We start from the raw sequence: 16,196 nt of genomic DNA, 5'->3' as shown, positions 1-16,196 counted from the left end.
GAAAGTAGGCAAGGGCAGGTAAAAGATAGCATCAGCAATTCAGTCAATGAGGCCATACTCATAACTATTTTTGGTTTCATACATGAATCAGAACAACCATGCAAATTAACAATAATCTGGTAGTTATTAAAGATCCATGCAGTCCCTTTTAAAACTGAAGAGTAATCATCCTGTGTTACATTATTTCAGTTTCTTGAAAATTCTTTCTCTTATTTTACCCAGATAAGATTTCAATCACAGACAAGATCAAAATTAACTGAGAAGTTATAAACTTGTTTTAAACATAGAGAAGGAAAAAAGTTAAGTAACCAAGTGCTTTTAGGAAAGGAGTCTTTCTTTACTTTCTTACAAATTCTGGCAGTCAACTGACTTATTCAAAGAAAAGGCATTACAGGGCACCTGGGTGGCTCAGTCCTTAAGCGCCTACCTTGAGCTCAGGGCATGATCCCAGGGTCCTGGGATCGAGCCCCACATCAGGCTCCCCGCTCAGCAGGAAGCCTGCTTCTCCCTCTCCCACTCCCCCTGCTTGTGTTTCCTCTCTTGCTGTGTCTCTCTCTGTCAAATAAATAAATAAAATCTTTTTTTTTTAAAGGCATTATAGCAACCTCAGAAATCTTTATGAAAGATCATGCAACTTTATAAGAAGGCTGAACTGGAAAATAATTGGGGGTGCAAGCTAGTAATGTTAACACAGGTCTTACCCAAATGACAAAAAAACAAAAAGGTTCATTTGTTAAAAAGTGCTTTCCACTCAAAAATTCAAATGTTCTTTAAAGTATACACTCTCGTATTAAGATAATATTTAATATTTGATAAAACAAAAGTAAATTTATCTATAGAAAAACGTTTATAGGGGCACCTGGGTGGCTTGGTGGGTTGGGCCTCTGCCTTTGACTCAGGCCATGATCTCAGGATCCTAGGATGGAGCCCCACATCAGACTCTTTTCAGCAGGGAGCCTGCTTTCCCCCTACTGCCTGCCTCTCTGCCTACTTGTGATCTCTGTCTGTCAAATACATAAATAAAATCTTTAAAAAAAAAAAAAGGTTTTTAATCTTCTATTCACAAAGGCATAATTTAAATAACTATAATGAATTTTATTTAAAATAAACTACTGGTTATAAATTATTTTTTCCAGACTAAAAAAAACTGTTATTGGTTCTACCCTCAGTGAAAGCTGCAAATGAATATGCTTTAAACTTACTAGACATAATTGTTTTTGCCCCTCCTTTTCTAAATACAAATGCCTAATTTTAAATTAATAAATGCTACACAGTGAAAGTCTTTAAAATTAAAATTTACATCCTGTTTAATTACATCTGAATAAATCATACTTGTGATATGCAGTAAACAACTCCTTTGCTTTTAATGTTTTCCATGACAACTGCCTTTAATAAGATCCCCAGATACTACCTAAACATAACCAGCTTTAGTAAAAACACCACCTCAGTTTCTGGAAATTTCCTAATGCAAACAAGATCAGAATAGTTTTCCCATGTTAGCTCTTCTCTTCTGTTTATGACTGATAGCTAGCCTTTGTAATTTTTAATACAGCTAGCAACTGCTGATATTTGGCCAAATATACCATGTCACAAGGATAAAAGCCAAGCGATATGTAACTATTATGCAGATCAAACATCTATACACAGAAATATATAGTCTTACTATAACTATAGTTTTAATCCTAATTATAATCTCATAAAGGCTTTATACAATGTGAACTATCTCCTATCTTTCGTTTTTCATTCATAACAATTTAACAGAAAACAGAACATCTATTAATTTTCACCAAGCCAAAAATAATAGCTATGATACTTTTACAAGTCTTACCTCTGTAAGTTGAACTATCATGGCTTTTATTTTCACTGAGGATCCGGCACAAATGCAAACTAGAATAAAACAGAAATAATCTGTATTCATTTCCAATTCTAATATAGATGACCCTTAGAGAGCAAATTATATCAACTAAAAATATTTGGAAACCTATCAGATGTGTTTAAATCTATTAGTTTATAGTAAGAATAAAACAAACCTAAAAACCCTAATTGGTCAGAACTCGAAGATGCTAGTAAATCAATCATTATTTTTGAAAACTGGAAATGAATAAAAATCAAGCACTTATTCTGCCTTTCACATACGAACCAGTAACTGATAAGAAATGACACTGTACTGAAGCATTTCAGATAATAAAGAATGACAGGAGAACATCATCATTCAAAGATCCCTAATAAATTAAAGGATCTAAGCATCTATCAATAGCTGTTTACATCACAAGAAGAGACATTGAAACATTTTGTGTGTTCTGATCATGATGAGAGAATACACCACCCACCTATGAAGTTGTCTTTAAGGGAAAAAAAAAGCCATGAACCTAAATTTGAACTGTGGGAAACTGTACAATGACCCAGTCTCTTCAACAAAAACACTGCAAGAGGTGCCTGGGTGGCTAGGTTAGTTAAGTGCCTTCCTTTGGCTCAGGTCATGGTCTTAGGATCCTGGGATCAAGCCCCACATCAGACTCCCTGCCAAGTCTGCTTCTCCCTATCACACTGCCTGCTGCTCCTCCTGCCTGTACTCTCTCTATATATATCAAATAGATAAAATCTAAAAAAAAAATACACTGCAAGGACAAATTAAAGATGCTGGGGAATCCTCAGGGTAAAAAAGCCTTCAGAGATACATCAATGGAGAGTCTGCTTGGGATTCTCCCCCTCTGCATCTCCCCCAACCCACAAGTGCATGCTCTCTCTCTCTTAAATCAATTAAAAAAAAAAGAAATCAAAGAAAAGAATAAAGCCAATCCCATGTAAGATGTCACCAAGTTATTTTATTTTTCATGACCATTCACAAAACAAAAGCCAGTTTCACTTAAGAAGGTACTTGAACTTGATGGGAGTGGCATCAGCAAGATGGCAGAACAGGAAGCCCCAGGTTTTCCGTCCTCCCAAAGAAACACCAACTCAACAACAATACACATACCAATTCCCTTCATGAGAAATTCAGAGACCAGTTAAGAGGCTCCTGCACCCTAGGTGAGCAGTAAACCAACTGCATCAAAGCCAGCAGAAAAATTCATGTCACCCTTTCAGCACCACCTGATTGGGAAAAAAAAAAAACAACTCCCAGCTCCCAAATTCCCCCTGCGGATAGAAAGAGAAGACAGTACTTCACAACCAACATTCTGACTTGGGGTAGGGGCTGCCTGAGGAACTAGTTTCTTTCCTGAACATCTTGTAGAACAGATGGGACCTTGTATACCCTAGGGTGCCTGAGGCCTGCTGACAACAAAAAAAAGCTGGGTGGCAAGCTGCAGATTCAGAGAATCCACAGTACAGAAAACAAAAACCAATGCAGCTCAGCAACCTCTCCCTCGGGGGAGAAGAGAGTATCCAACATTCCGGCTTTTGGGGGGACTGCCTGAAGGACTGATTTCTGTTTAGTTTGACCTAGGGCAGTGACAGCACCCAGCTTACTCAAGCTGCCTAGGGGCCACCAAGAACAAAAACGAGCTGAGTGGTATGCTGCTACTTCATAGGACCCACAGTACAACAGATGAACACCAAAGGATACTAAGAGTACAAGCTTCTGAAAAAAGACAACTGGAAAACTCCTTCAATGTGGAATCTACACACATTAAGTCCAAGACACATCCAGAGAAAAGGTTTGAGAAGGCCCCAGAATCTACAGCCAGGCTCATTGGTAAAGGCTTTTCCCTGTACTAAGCAGCAGTTCACAAAGACTGGGATAAAGGAGTGTTTTTTCAAATACAATCATACAAACACAAAATTTAAAAGAACGTAAAGAAACAGGGAAGATGGCCCAATAAAAGGAACAAAATGAGTCTCCAAAAACTGACCCTCAAGAATTAGAGATACATGAGTTACCTGACAAAGAATTTAAAATAACCATCATAAAGATGCTCAATGAGCTCAGGAAAATGATGCATGAATAAAATGAGATTTTCAATGAAAGGACAGAAAATATTTAAAAGGAAATAAACAAATTTGGGGAGCTAAAGAATGTAATAAGTGGGGCCCCTGGCTGGTTCAGTTAGTAGACCATGAAACTCTTGATCTCAGAGTCATGAGTTTAAGCCCTATATTGGGCATGGAGCCTACTTAAAGAAAAATAAAAGACTGTAATAACTGAACTGAAAAATAAAGAGCATTTATGGATAATCACATGCAAAGAATGAAACCGGACACTTATCTTACATCATATAAAAACCAACTCAAAATGGATTAAGTGCGTAAGTTTAAGATCCAAAACTATGCAATTCCTAGGGGAAAACACAGGAGGAAAACAGAGGGAGAAGCAGACTCCCTGCTGAGCAGGGAACCCAATGCAGGACTTGATCTGGGGACTCCAGGATGATGACCTGAGCCCAAGGCAGTCACTTAACCAACTGAGCCACCCAGGCACACCATGGCAATGATTTCTTGGATATGACAAAAAGAAAAAAAAAAAAACAGCCAAGTAGGATATCAAGCTAAAAATTTTATGCATACCAAAGGAAACAATGAGGATGAAAAGGCAACCTATGGAATCGAAGAAAATATTTGCAAACCATATAACTGATAAGGGGAACATCTATAATTCAACAACAAAAAAACAAGCCAATTAAAAAATAGGAAAAGGGGGGTGCCTGGGTGGCTCAGTGGGTTAAGCCGCTGCCTTCGGCTCAGGTCATGATCTCAGGGTCCTGGAATCAAGTCCCGCATCAGGCTCTCTGCTCAGCAGGGAGCCTGCTTCCTTCTCTCTCTGCCTGCCTCTCTGCCTACTTGTGATCTCTCTCTCTGTCAAATAAAGAAATAAATAAAATCTTTAAAAAAAAAATAGGAAAAGGGGACACCTAGGTGGCTCAGTCGGTTAAGCGATTTAAAAATGGGCAAAAGACCTTAACAGCTATCTCACCAAAAATATATAGATGACAAAATAAGCACATGAAAAGATGCCTTACATTGTATGTCATCAGAGAAATGCAAATTAAAACAACAAGATGCCACTACATACCTATAAGAACAGCCAAAATCTGGAACACCGCCAACACCGAATGCTATTAAGGATGTGGCACAACAGAACTCTCAACATTACAGGTGGAAATGAAAAATGGTACAGCCATATTAGAGCAGTTTGGTGGTTTCTTATAAAACTAAACATACTCTAACCTTATGATACAGCAATCTCACTCCCCGGTATTTACCCAAAAGAAGTGAAAACTTATGTCCACACAAAAACCTATGCACAGATGTTTACAGCAGCTTTATCCATAATTGCCAAAACGTGGAAGCAACCAAAATGTACTTCAGTAGGTGAATGGATAAACTGGTACATCTATACTATGCAATTATTCAGTACTGAACAGAAATGAGCAATCAAGCCATGAAAAGACATGGGGGAACCTTAAATACATTATTACTAAGTGAAAGAAACCAATCTGAAAAGGCTATACAGTATATATTTCCAACTTAGGACATTTTGGAAAAGGCAAAACTATGGGCAGAGTAAAAAGATGGAGAGAGTATGGACTATGGAGAGAGTAAAAAGATCAGTGGTTGCCAGGGGCTGGGAGTAGCCAGAGAGATGAGCAAACAACAAAGAGGATACTGAGGGCCGGGGAAATACTCTGATACTCTAATAGAGGATACATATCAGTACACATTTATACAAACCCAAAGAATACATAACATTCTGAGTGAAGCCAAAAGTAAACTATGAACTTTGGGTGCTTATGATGTGTCAACACAGATTCATCAATTTTAACAAAGGTACCACTCCGGTGGGGAATGTTGAAAATAAAGGAGATAGCTATGTATGCGTGGGGCAAGGGGTAAATGGGAAATCTCTGTACATTCCTCTCTATTTTTTGGTTAACCTAAAACTGCTGTAAAAAAAAATTAATTCTTAAAAAAAAAAAACAAAGTAACAAGTGCTGGAGAGTGGAGAAACTTGTGAATTGTTGGTGGAAATGTAAAATGGTGCAGCAACTATGGGAAACCATAAGGAAGTTCCTCAAGAAATTAAAAACAGAACTACAATCCAGCAATCCCATTTCTGGGTATTTATTCACAAGAGTGGAAATCGGGATTTCAAAAAGGTATTTGCACTCTCATGTTCACTGCAGCATTATTCACAATAGCTTTCAAAAGGTAGGAACAATGTAAACGTACATCAACAGATGAATGTATAAAGGAAATGTGGCATATACATATCACTGATTATTATTCAGATGTAAGAAGAATTCCTGTCATACACCACAACACAGATAAGCCTTAAGGACAGTATGCAAAGTGAAATAAGTCAGTCACAGAAGCATAAGTACTGCACGGTTCTGCTTATATGAAGTTTATCTAAGGGAGTCATATTCATAGAAGCAAAAAGTACAATTTCAATAGTGGCCAGGGACCAGAGGGAAAGAGAAATGGGGAACTGCTAGTCAACGGGTATAAAACAAGACGGAAAAGATCCAGAGATGTATTGTACAAGATTGTGCTTATCTTTAACAATAGGGTACTATTCACTTAAAAATTTGTTAAGGCTGATCTTGTTATATGTTTTTACTTACAATAAGAAATGTGCTTGATGAAGTAGTTAAAAATATTAACTTAATTAAATCCTGAGCCCTGAGAACATGTCTTTTTTTTTAAAGAACACGTATTTTAGTGAGACATTAATGGAAGGTACATGTGACAAAATGGAAGGTACACATAAAGCCATTTCTGCCACACACCAAAATATTATAGTTGTCTCCAGGAAAATCACTTAAGCAACTGTTTAAATTGTGAGCTGAACTAGCTGCTTTTTCACAAAATGCCATTTTTACTTGAAAGAACAACTGACAAACAATAGTTATTCAAACTTAAGTCTTTGGCAGGCGTTTTCTCAAAAATGAACCAACTGAGCCAGTCACTTCAAGGAAAACAACTGAGCGTATTTGTTGCCAATGATAAAATGTGAGGTTTCAAACAAAAATCCAAATACTAAAAAACTTATAGCTGCCACCACGGACTTGACTAGTTTCCAATTCATAAAAACTTTCCAGATTACGGGGCGCCTGGGTGGCTCAGTGGGTTAAAGCCTCTGCCTTCGGCTCAGGTCATGATCCCAGGGCCCTGGGATAGAGCCCCATATCCGGCTCTCTGCTCAGCAGGGAGCCAGCTTCCCCCCACCCCGCCCCCGCCTGCCTCTATGCCTACTTGTAATCTCTGTCTGTCAAATAAATAAATAAAATCTTAAAAAAAAAAACTTTCCTGATTAGTTCAGCGATGATACTAATGATGTGGGGATTTTTAAATTTAATACAATGTACTGTTGTCAATATTTGGAAGAGCTCATCATTCAGTGAACCAGTAATTTCCAACTGACCAATGCATGATGTTGCAAAATAATGGAGGGGTAAAAGATTTCAAGTAAAAGACAAATGCATTTTAATTCAAAAAGTACAAAAAGTTCACTGATGTGGTTTCAGATTTAGCCTTGCAATAAGCCATTAAGAAACTACCACTTGGGGTGCCTGGGTGGCTCAGAGAGTTAAGCCTCTGCTTTTGGCTCAGGTCATGATCTCAGGGTCCTGGGATCAAGCCCTACATGGGGCTCTCTGCTCAGCAGGGAACCTTCCCCCCCCCCACCTCTGCCTGCCTCTCTGCCTACTTGTGATCTCTCTCAAATAAATAAATAAAATCTTTAAAAAAAAAACTACCACTTAACAAATTTTGACATGATACCAAAGAAGAAAAACTACAATTATCTGAAAAGACTATTAAAATTCTCCTCCTTTTGCCAACTATTTATCTGTGTAAGGCTGGATTTTCTTCATATACATCGTCCACAACAATACACTACAAACCCTACTTCATAGCACACATAAAAATCAACTCCATTTAGGTAAGGCTTAGAAATGAAAAGCAAAATAATACTCCTCCAGAAGATCATAGTAGAAGTTCATTTGCCTTAGAATGGGAAAAAGACTGCTTTAACACAAAAAAAAACTACTAATGATAAAGCAAAATATCAAATTTGACATTAAAATAAGTAACTTCTGTTCATCAAAAATCAACATTTTAAGAGTGGAAATGCAAGCCAAAGAGTAACAAAAGATATCTGCCACATATACAGTATGACCCACAAAGCACACAAATGCAGACTCTATAAAGAACTCCTACAAATCAATGAAAGAAATGCAAACAATCCAGTAGAAAAATGGGAGAAAAAATATAAAGGCTTTCACAAGAAATCAAAAATCCATATGGCCAGTAACCATAAAAAAAAATGCCCATGGGGACATCTGGGTGGCTCAGTCAGTTAAGTGTCTGCCTTCTGCTCAGGTCATGATCCCAGGGTTCTGGGATTGAGTCTCACAGCAGGCTCCTGCTTCTCCCTCTGCTTGCACTCCCCATGCTTGTGCTCTCTGACAAATAAATAAAATCTTTGAAGTCTGATGATATTAAATATTAGCAAGGATGTGAAACAACGTGAACTCTCATACACCTGCTGTTGGAAGTATACTTTGAAACGGTTTCACAGTTTATAGGAAGGTTAAAGTTAGTCACAATCCAGAGCCCAGCAATTTTCTACACTTCAGTATATATCCCATAAAAGCACATGCTTATGTACACCAAGATACTTGTTTCTATTGGCGCTGTTGGTAATAGCTGAAATTTCAAAACAGCAAAATTATTTATCAATAGCATAAGAAATTTAAAAAAACTGTGGTAGAGTTATGCAACAGAGCATCTTGTAACTATGAAAATCAAAGAATGGCAAATACTTGCAAAAATATCAATGGATCCTAAAGATATAATGTTGAGCAAAAGCAGCCAGATACAAGAGAATACACCCTCTATGATTCCACTTACAGGATATTCAAGAACAAACTGAAGCTTATAGGGTAGTTAAAACTGTAAATAAAAACAAGGATGAGAAAAACCAAAAAGTGTGCAATCTGGAAAGGCAATTGTCTTGACCTGGGTATGAGTTACATGGGTATGCATATTACACTGATTCTTTAAGCTCTACATTTAAGTTTTACACAATTTTCTACGTTGTTTTAATGGCACAATTTACAAGAAGAAATATTCTTATTACAGGTTGCACAAGGCTCTAACAAAAAAGAAAACCAGTGAATGTGTGTTTTTTACTTTATGTCTAGCAATCGTTTTCTATAGTCAGTAAAACCATAGTCAGTAAAATAATTTTTAGGACTTCTAGAATATCACTCTATATCATACCTAAAGTGAAATATGCCACATTCCAATCACCCACAGAGAGATTATCTACTTTGCAGATTATCTATGCTGTTGCAGCTCGACACTCTGTCTTTTGATTATTTCAATACTCCATCATCATGATGAGCAGAGTTAAGGCTGTTAAAGTCAATAAAGTAAACTTTTCTTGGTCAACAATTCACATGTAGGTCTCACAAAATTATCTTCAAAGACTAAAAAGGCCTTGCCAATAGAGACTAATTAAATCTGCATAGTTTGAAAATCTCATTTAGTTATTAGTTTCTTAACCAACGTCTACTAAAAAAACAAAGTGAAGAATTTTCAGAGAATACATTATAAACGGTAAAATAAACTGATTTAAGGCTTTGACCCCAAGTACTTTCAACTATTTTCCTGAAGAACTAGACAAGCCTTCCAATATGTTAAGAACAGTGGTTAAGCTTTTTAATTTCTCAAAATGTTAAACCTACCACAAACTTATCTGAAATATAAAACAAAATCAATCTTCCTTCCAACAAGCAACACAGAAATATCTGCTTCAGACTAGCATCAGAAAATGTAACCCAAAAATATCTACCATCTAGCTCTTTTTTGTTAAAGAGTAAATATTTAAGAAAGCTGATGGGGAGCCTGGGTGACTCATTGGGTTAAAGCCTCTGCCTTCTGCTCAGGTCATGATCCCAAGCTCCTGGGATCCAGCCTGCTTCCCCCCCCCCCCCCCCCACCCCCCCTCTCTCCCTGCTTGTGATCTCTGTCTGTCAAATAAAGAAAGAAAATCTTTAAAAAAAAAAAAAAGAAAGAAAGAAAGAAAGTTGGGATGCCGGGGTGGCTCTATCAGTTAGGTGCTTGCCTTTGGCTCAGGTCGTGATCCTGAGGTCCTGGGATCCAACCCCATGCTGGGTTCAGGAACCCTGCTTCTCCCTCTCCCTCTGCAGCTTCCCCTGCTTGGGCTCTCTCATTCTCTCTCTCACTCACATAAATAAGTAAAATCTTTTAAAAAAAAAAAAGTATATCAAGATCACTTTCATATCTGTTATAAAGTATTAAAACAATTCCTTGTGGTTCTCACTGTCCCCAAAGGTTCAATTCCCTTTAGAAAGTAGTAGTAGGAAACAATGGTTTTTGACAGAAGAATGGAATGGAATCGAGTAACTCATCTTTCCCTTTGTATCCAGGCTACTAAAAAGCAAAGTCAATTATTCCTTCTTAAGGTGAACAAATTTGCTTATTGACATTTTCAACAGCTTCATTTTCAATTTGTTTTAATAAGCTTAAAGCATGTCTTTCACAGTAATTCCAGTGGAGAGGAGGGAATGTCAGTGTTCCCACCTCATCCCACCTAATCTAATGGTATAGCCATTGTTAAATAATTTTAAGAAATAATTGAAACATAATTCCATTCTGTCAGTCACAAGGCCACAAACATACTCATTGGAATGTAGGTGATAACGTCATCATGAACTATTCATTAGCATCTCAAAGATTAGCTCAAATTGTATAAGGAATCATGGATGGTTTATTACAATAAGGCAATTCACCTGCATAAGATACTTTTATTTCCCTAGTACAAAAGAGTTCTTCCCTAGTTATAGGAGGAAACTAAACCAATTGCTAAGACTTTCTCCAATCAGTAGATATGTCCAAGCTCTTCTCCCTAAGTAATTCACTAACAGAAGATCAATCATAAAGTATCCTTAAAAAAACAATTCTGGGGGCACCTGGGTGGCTCAGTGGGTTAAGCCTCTGCCTTCGGCCCAGGTCATGATCCCAGGGTCCTAGGATCAAGTCCTGCATTGGGCTCTCTGCTCAGCGGGGAGCCTGCTTCCTCCTCTCTCTCTCTCTGCCTGCCTCTCTGCCTTCTTGTGATCTCTCTCTGTCAAATAAAAAACTATCTTCTTAAAAAAAAAAAAAAAACAATTCTGGGGCACCTGGGTGGCTCAGCTGCTTAAGCGACTGCTCAGGTCATGATCCTGGAGTCCCGCATTGGGGTCCCTGCTTGGCAGGGATTCTGCTTCTCCCTTTGACCCTCTCTCTGACCCTCCCTCTTCTCATGCTCTCTCTCTCTTTCTCTCTCTCAAATAAAAATTAAAAAAATAAAATTAAGCAATTCTGGGTGGCTCAGTCGGTTAAACGTCTGCCTCTCTCTCAGGTCATGATCCCAGGGTCCTGAAATTGAGCTCCACAAGCACTGAGTCTCGCATAGGGCTCCCCCCCCCCCCCCCCCCCCCCGCCCAGCAGGGACCCCGCCCCTCCCTCCCTCCCCCCCCCCCCCCCCCCCCGCTTGTGCTGTCAAATAAGTAAATAAAATCTTTTAAAAAACACACATACAAATTCTGTTTCTGAATGCTGCTTGTCTTACCACACCACTTAAACAGTTTTAGTACTCTATCCTGAATTACAAAGGAGGAAAAAAACAAAACTACCACCAGCAGCTGCCCATTTTAATATGGCTTAAAAAATAATCAAATATTCTGCCTCAATCTAAATGATTATTTTATTCCTCTCATAACTTCCAAATAATTGAGTTTGCCGGTTTTTCCACTTTTAAAACAATTTGGTGCTATTATGGAGATGCTGTCTCAGGTCCCTGAGAACAAAGACATAATCTACATTCCGTCAAACATCTGTGAACCTTAAACTGAAATGTCTTAAATTCTTCCAAGGACTCAAGTATTTTGTGAACAGTTCTTGAGTATTTAGGTTTCCACCTTACTTGAACCCATTTTCCAGTAAAAAAGGAAACAGCACAAGCCTAAGCTACTTGATTATGGGCAACATCTCAAAGTTGGCTTCACATATGAAACACTGATGTCAATCTGTGTTTCAATTAATTCTTTAAAAGCAAGGGGCGCCTGGGTGGCTCAGTGGGTTAAGCTGCTGCCTTCGGCTCAGGTCATGATCTCAGGGTCCTGGGATCGAGTCCCACATCGAGTCCCACATCGGGCTCTCTGCTCAGCAAGAAGCCTGCTTCCTCCTCTCTCTCTCTCTCTGCCTGCCTCTCTGCCTACTTGTGATCTCTCTGTGTCAAATAAATAAATAAAATCTTTAAAAAAAAAAAAGCAAAACCTCAAAAAAGGTTAAATTTGGTGAAGCAAAAGTACTACCTATACTATCATCAAAACATAAATATAACACAAAAATGAAATACTGGGCATGCAGTTTTATCTTGAAACATGTTATTTATAAAAATGAAAATATTCACTTAAGAGGAGGAAAGGGAACAGGAAATGTTAAAAAAAAAAAAAAAGAACAAAGGTTCCTGCACATGAGTACATTAATAGCGCTCTCTCTACCTTAATATTTAACCACTGGAGAATAATTTAATTTTTCTAACAAAGAAAGCAATAGCCTAGAAAATCTCCTGATATTGCTACAACATTTTTTTGAAAAAATGCATTTCTCTTACCAGGAAAAAGGACCAAGACTTATTCTTAATTTGTGAATACAGGTCAAAATGAGAAAATAAATGCCAACGAAAACTAAAATATGAAGAAAAGGCTTCAGATAAAACTTCAGCTGAATTCAGAGCATCTTATGAAGAAAAAAAAAAAGACTCAACTACCAAGACAACTCTCTTTGAATGGTTATTTGCCATAAACTCCCTCCTCCTACCTCCTTCTAAAAAATTCAGGTCAGACAGCATTTAATGAATGTCTAAGTGCACTTAGGTAAGTTCTGGAAGACTTAAAATCATTTAGTAGCAGCAGAAGAAAAAGAATCAAAACATCTGGCAATTAAATTTTAAAAGCTTATTATAACTACCAATAACTTATAAGGTGAGATCTAACAGAAACTTCTAATTGATATGTAAATTTTTAAATTAAGTTCTTCGGACAAACAGATAATATCCAACAAATATAAATATTTCAAAATTAGACCAAGTATGGACATGAGGCTAACATCTTCAGATTAAAACCTTGGAACATAAATCCTCCATTAAGGATGCTTGTGACACACAGAAATGCTGAGTTCACTGTGTTAATGTTTTCTACTAAAAACAAAACTCACACTGGATCTACCAGTAACATGCAAGTTTATTAGCATAATCATGGCAAGTCCTATGCTAATATGAAGTTGTCAAGAAACAAACTCCAATTCCAAAATTAAAGTAATTAAATCCTTATCTTTCATATGTGGTAGAATTCTTAAGTTTGCATTTAGATATGAAACTTGTAAGAACAGATCTAAATGTTACTAAGAAAGATGCTTAATAATTATGTTTTGGTAGTCCTCCTTTGTCCTTTTGGTATCTGTGGGGAGAGATCACTTTAAAAGTTCTATAATTTATCATTAAAAACATAATCAGTATCTCTGGAAATAGGTTAGCTAGGTATGTGACTGACCATTTAGACAAAAAAAATAGAGTTTTTTCTTGTCCCCATAATTACCAAACAAAGCTTATTCTTCAAAGCCAAGACTTTCCATCTTAATACAGTTGCTTTTCATGAGGCACAATTAAGACACTGCCTCTTCTGTAAGTTACTAAATGTCCCATATATCTCATGTGTTGCTTTAACACTATATGGCTGAGGTTGACTACAACTCCCAAAATACACTGGTAAGAAGTGAGAGACAAGAAATGAACTAAAAACCTCATGAAATACATCATGCATTTTTCTTAAAATGGTAATTTTCAGTCAAGTTAAATCTCATCTGCTAATTTATCTCATTAAAAACTGAAAATCCACCCAAGATATTATTTTAAATATTGGTCATATTCTAAAAGCTAAATCTATAAATGGATTCACTAATAATTTGTTGGCATATTAGCTTTGTTTTTAACATTTCTAGTTGCTGGTTTATATTTAAGAGGCTCTGTTCTCAAAGGATTTTTCGTAATATATTTACAACACCATCCATTCTAAAAAGATCAAAATGCTAGATACAAGAACTCTGAAGTTAGACTATATGCAAGAAGTTTTGAAAGAGGGGAAAGAGGTCAGGCAAATAAAGCCTAAGTACTGGATGGTGACGTGTTTGCCTATTTAAAATATTTCATTATGGCATACAACTAATACTTTATGCTCTCTTCACATAACAGAATACAATTATAAAAATGACTACACTGATTTGGATCTATGATATTTCAAACTACATTCCTCAAGCCATGGAGTAACTACATACGAATAAGCCCTAGCAACAATCTTCCAGAACAATATGGGTAGCATGGATCATGCAAAGTGAATCCAAAAATCTCATTTTGACAAGGTATTTCAACCTCCTACATCACTATTTTTCTCCAACCAATATTGGTAAGAAGTCAAGCAGAATTTCACCTCCTAGCCGTAATACCCCTCATTCTAAGGTGAAAGTAATAATAGTAAAACTGTCAAAAACAGCTGGAAGGAGGAAGCTGAGCAATCTACAAAGATGACAAGCCCTAAACAACTACATAGGTAAAGAAAACAATGAACTGATTTATCAGTGTGGGGAGGTTATCCTAATCTAATATAGATGAAAAGGATGGTTTGGTTAGGTAACCTCCCATCCTGCCTTCCCTGTACACAAGGAACTTAATAGGTACTTGTTAAATAGCATGTACAAGGATCTGGAAAATGTTCCTAACAGTTAAAAATGTTTATCGAACAGACTTCTCACTTAATAAACAAATAAGCACTCACTCTAAGCATATGCTAGAAAAGCTAGGGGGAGAGGAAGAAGGGGTGAGAGGTGTGGGCACCGGGGGGTGTGGGGGGGGGGGGGGCAGGGGGGGGAGGGTTTAACCAAAATAAATATGAAACACAGTCCCCACTCTTCAACGGTCTCTCAATTCGTTACGAGTACAAGAGTAAGCAGGAGAAAGAGTCAAAGACCAATTAATTGCTAACCTGAGTGGTACAGACTTTAAGAGCAAGAGCTGTCCAGAGAAGTTTAAATATCTAAAGATTGGAATAATAATATTACTTTTAATAGCTATCACTTGAGCACTTACTATAAGCCAAGTGCTTTACAGTCATTATTTAGTCTTCACAACAATCCTTTGAGTAGAGTACTTATTAATCCCAATTTACTCAAGGGGAAACGGTCAAAGTGGTTAAGGAACTTACCCAAGGTCACTCAGCTAGTTAAGTGGCTAAGACCGCCGCTTACCCAGGAAATAAAATTCTAGAGCTCACACAGTTAAGACTTCGTAAAGCAGTGCGAGTGCGCGGCGAGCGGGGGAGGCGGGGGGAGGAGGAGGAGGCCATACAGGCTGGCAATATTACACGCGCAAGATCGGGCAACGCATTCCCCGGGTTTCGTTCGAAGTAACGAAGTTCCAAAGATTCGTTATCTCTCGCACCAGCAACCGTCAACTGACGGGGGTGGGGGGTGGGGGGTGGGGGGTGACGACCGCAAAAAAGGCTAACGAGAGTTAATCTCATACACTGTTGAACTTTAGCTAATAAAGCGATTCAGAGAAAGAAATTAAAAATAAATTATTTGTTTTTGAATCTAGGGTTTTACTGCTTAAACGATTTCTTTCTTTCCGAGAGAGCGCAAACTGAAATTTTGGGCGAGGAAACCGCGGGTATGGCAAATTAATGTTTTCTGTATTACCGGGGGAAAAAAACAAGTTTTATGACTAAAGGAAACGCGTTATTCCAGGTACTCGAGAACCTTGGAGAGTTGCCAAAATTAGTTGCAGTCCCAGGACAAAATGGGGTTTAGGAAACATTTAATGACGAAAGTTGAATCAAACCCGAAATGGCTCTGAAGTGAAAAGACTGAGCAAAGAAATGCCGGTAGGTCTTCGGGAAAAGCGGCAATCGAGCTACACTTCTCCCACGGCTAGTGGCGCCGCGCGAGGCCGGGACAATCCGAAAGACCGCTCCCCGGGAGGAAGAGAGGTGCCAAAAGGGGCTCTTCGCGACGCCCTGGGCATCGCCGCGGCGGGCAGAGAAGAGGGGAGGGAGTCGGGACGGTCTGCCCTCCTCCGACTTCGGGCAAAGGAGGCTACGGGCTCCAAACTGCAGAATCGAACGGGTGCAGAG

At 38.1% G+C, this 16,196-nt stretch overlaps 1 protein-coding gene across 11 annotated transcripts in view; it reads right to left on the bottom strand.

Moving 5' to 3' along the window:
- The window catches only part of THOC2 (THO complex subunit 2), a 113,265-nt gene that overhangs the window by 96,569 nt on the left and 500 nt on the right, over nt 1–16,196 (bottom strand). For all 11 annotated transcript variants that reach the window (XR_009401407.1, XM_059385820.1, XM_059385824.1 and 8 more), the window contains exon 2: nt 1,829–1,887. Coding sequence is in view for 10 of the 11 variants with exons in the window: in XM_059385820.1 (XP_059241803.1) it covers nt 1,829–1,887 (59 nt within the window). In the remaining variant the exon portion in view is untranslated. The remainder of the gene's footprint in view (nt 1–1,828; nt 1,888–16,196) is intronic.

Source organism: Mustela nigripes, chromosome X (genome assembly GCF_022355385.1).
Source record: "Mustela nigripes isolate SB6536 chromosome X, MUSNIG.SB6536, whole genome shotgun sequence".
NCBI lineage: Eukaryota > Metazoa > Chordata > Mammalia > Carnivora > Mustelidae > Mustela > Mustela nigripes.
The sequence above is the reverse complement of the archived record's forward strand: the minus strand, read 5'-3'. Positions and strand labels throughout refer to the sequence as shown.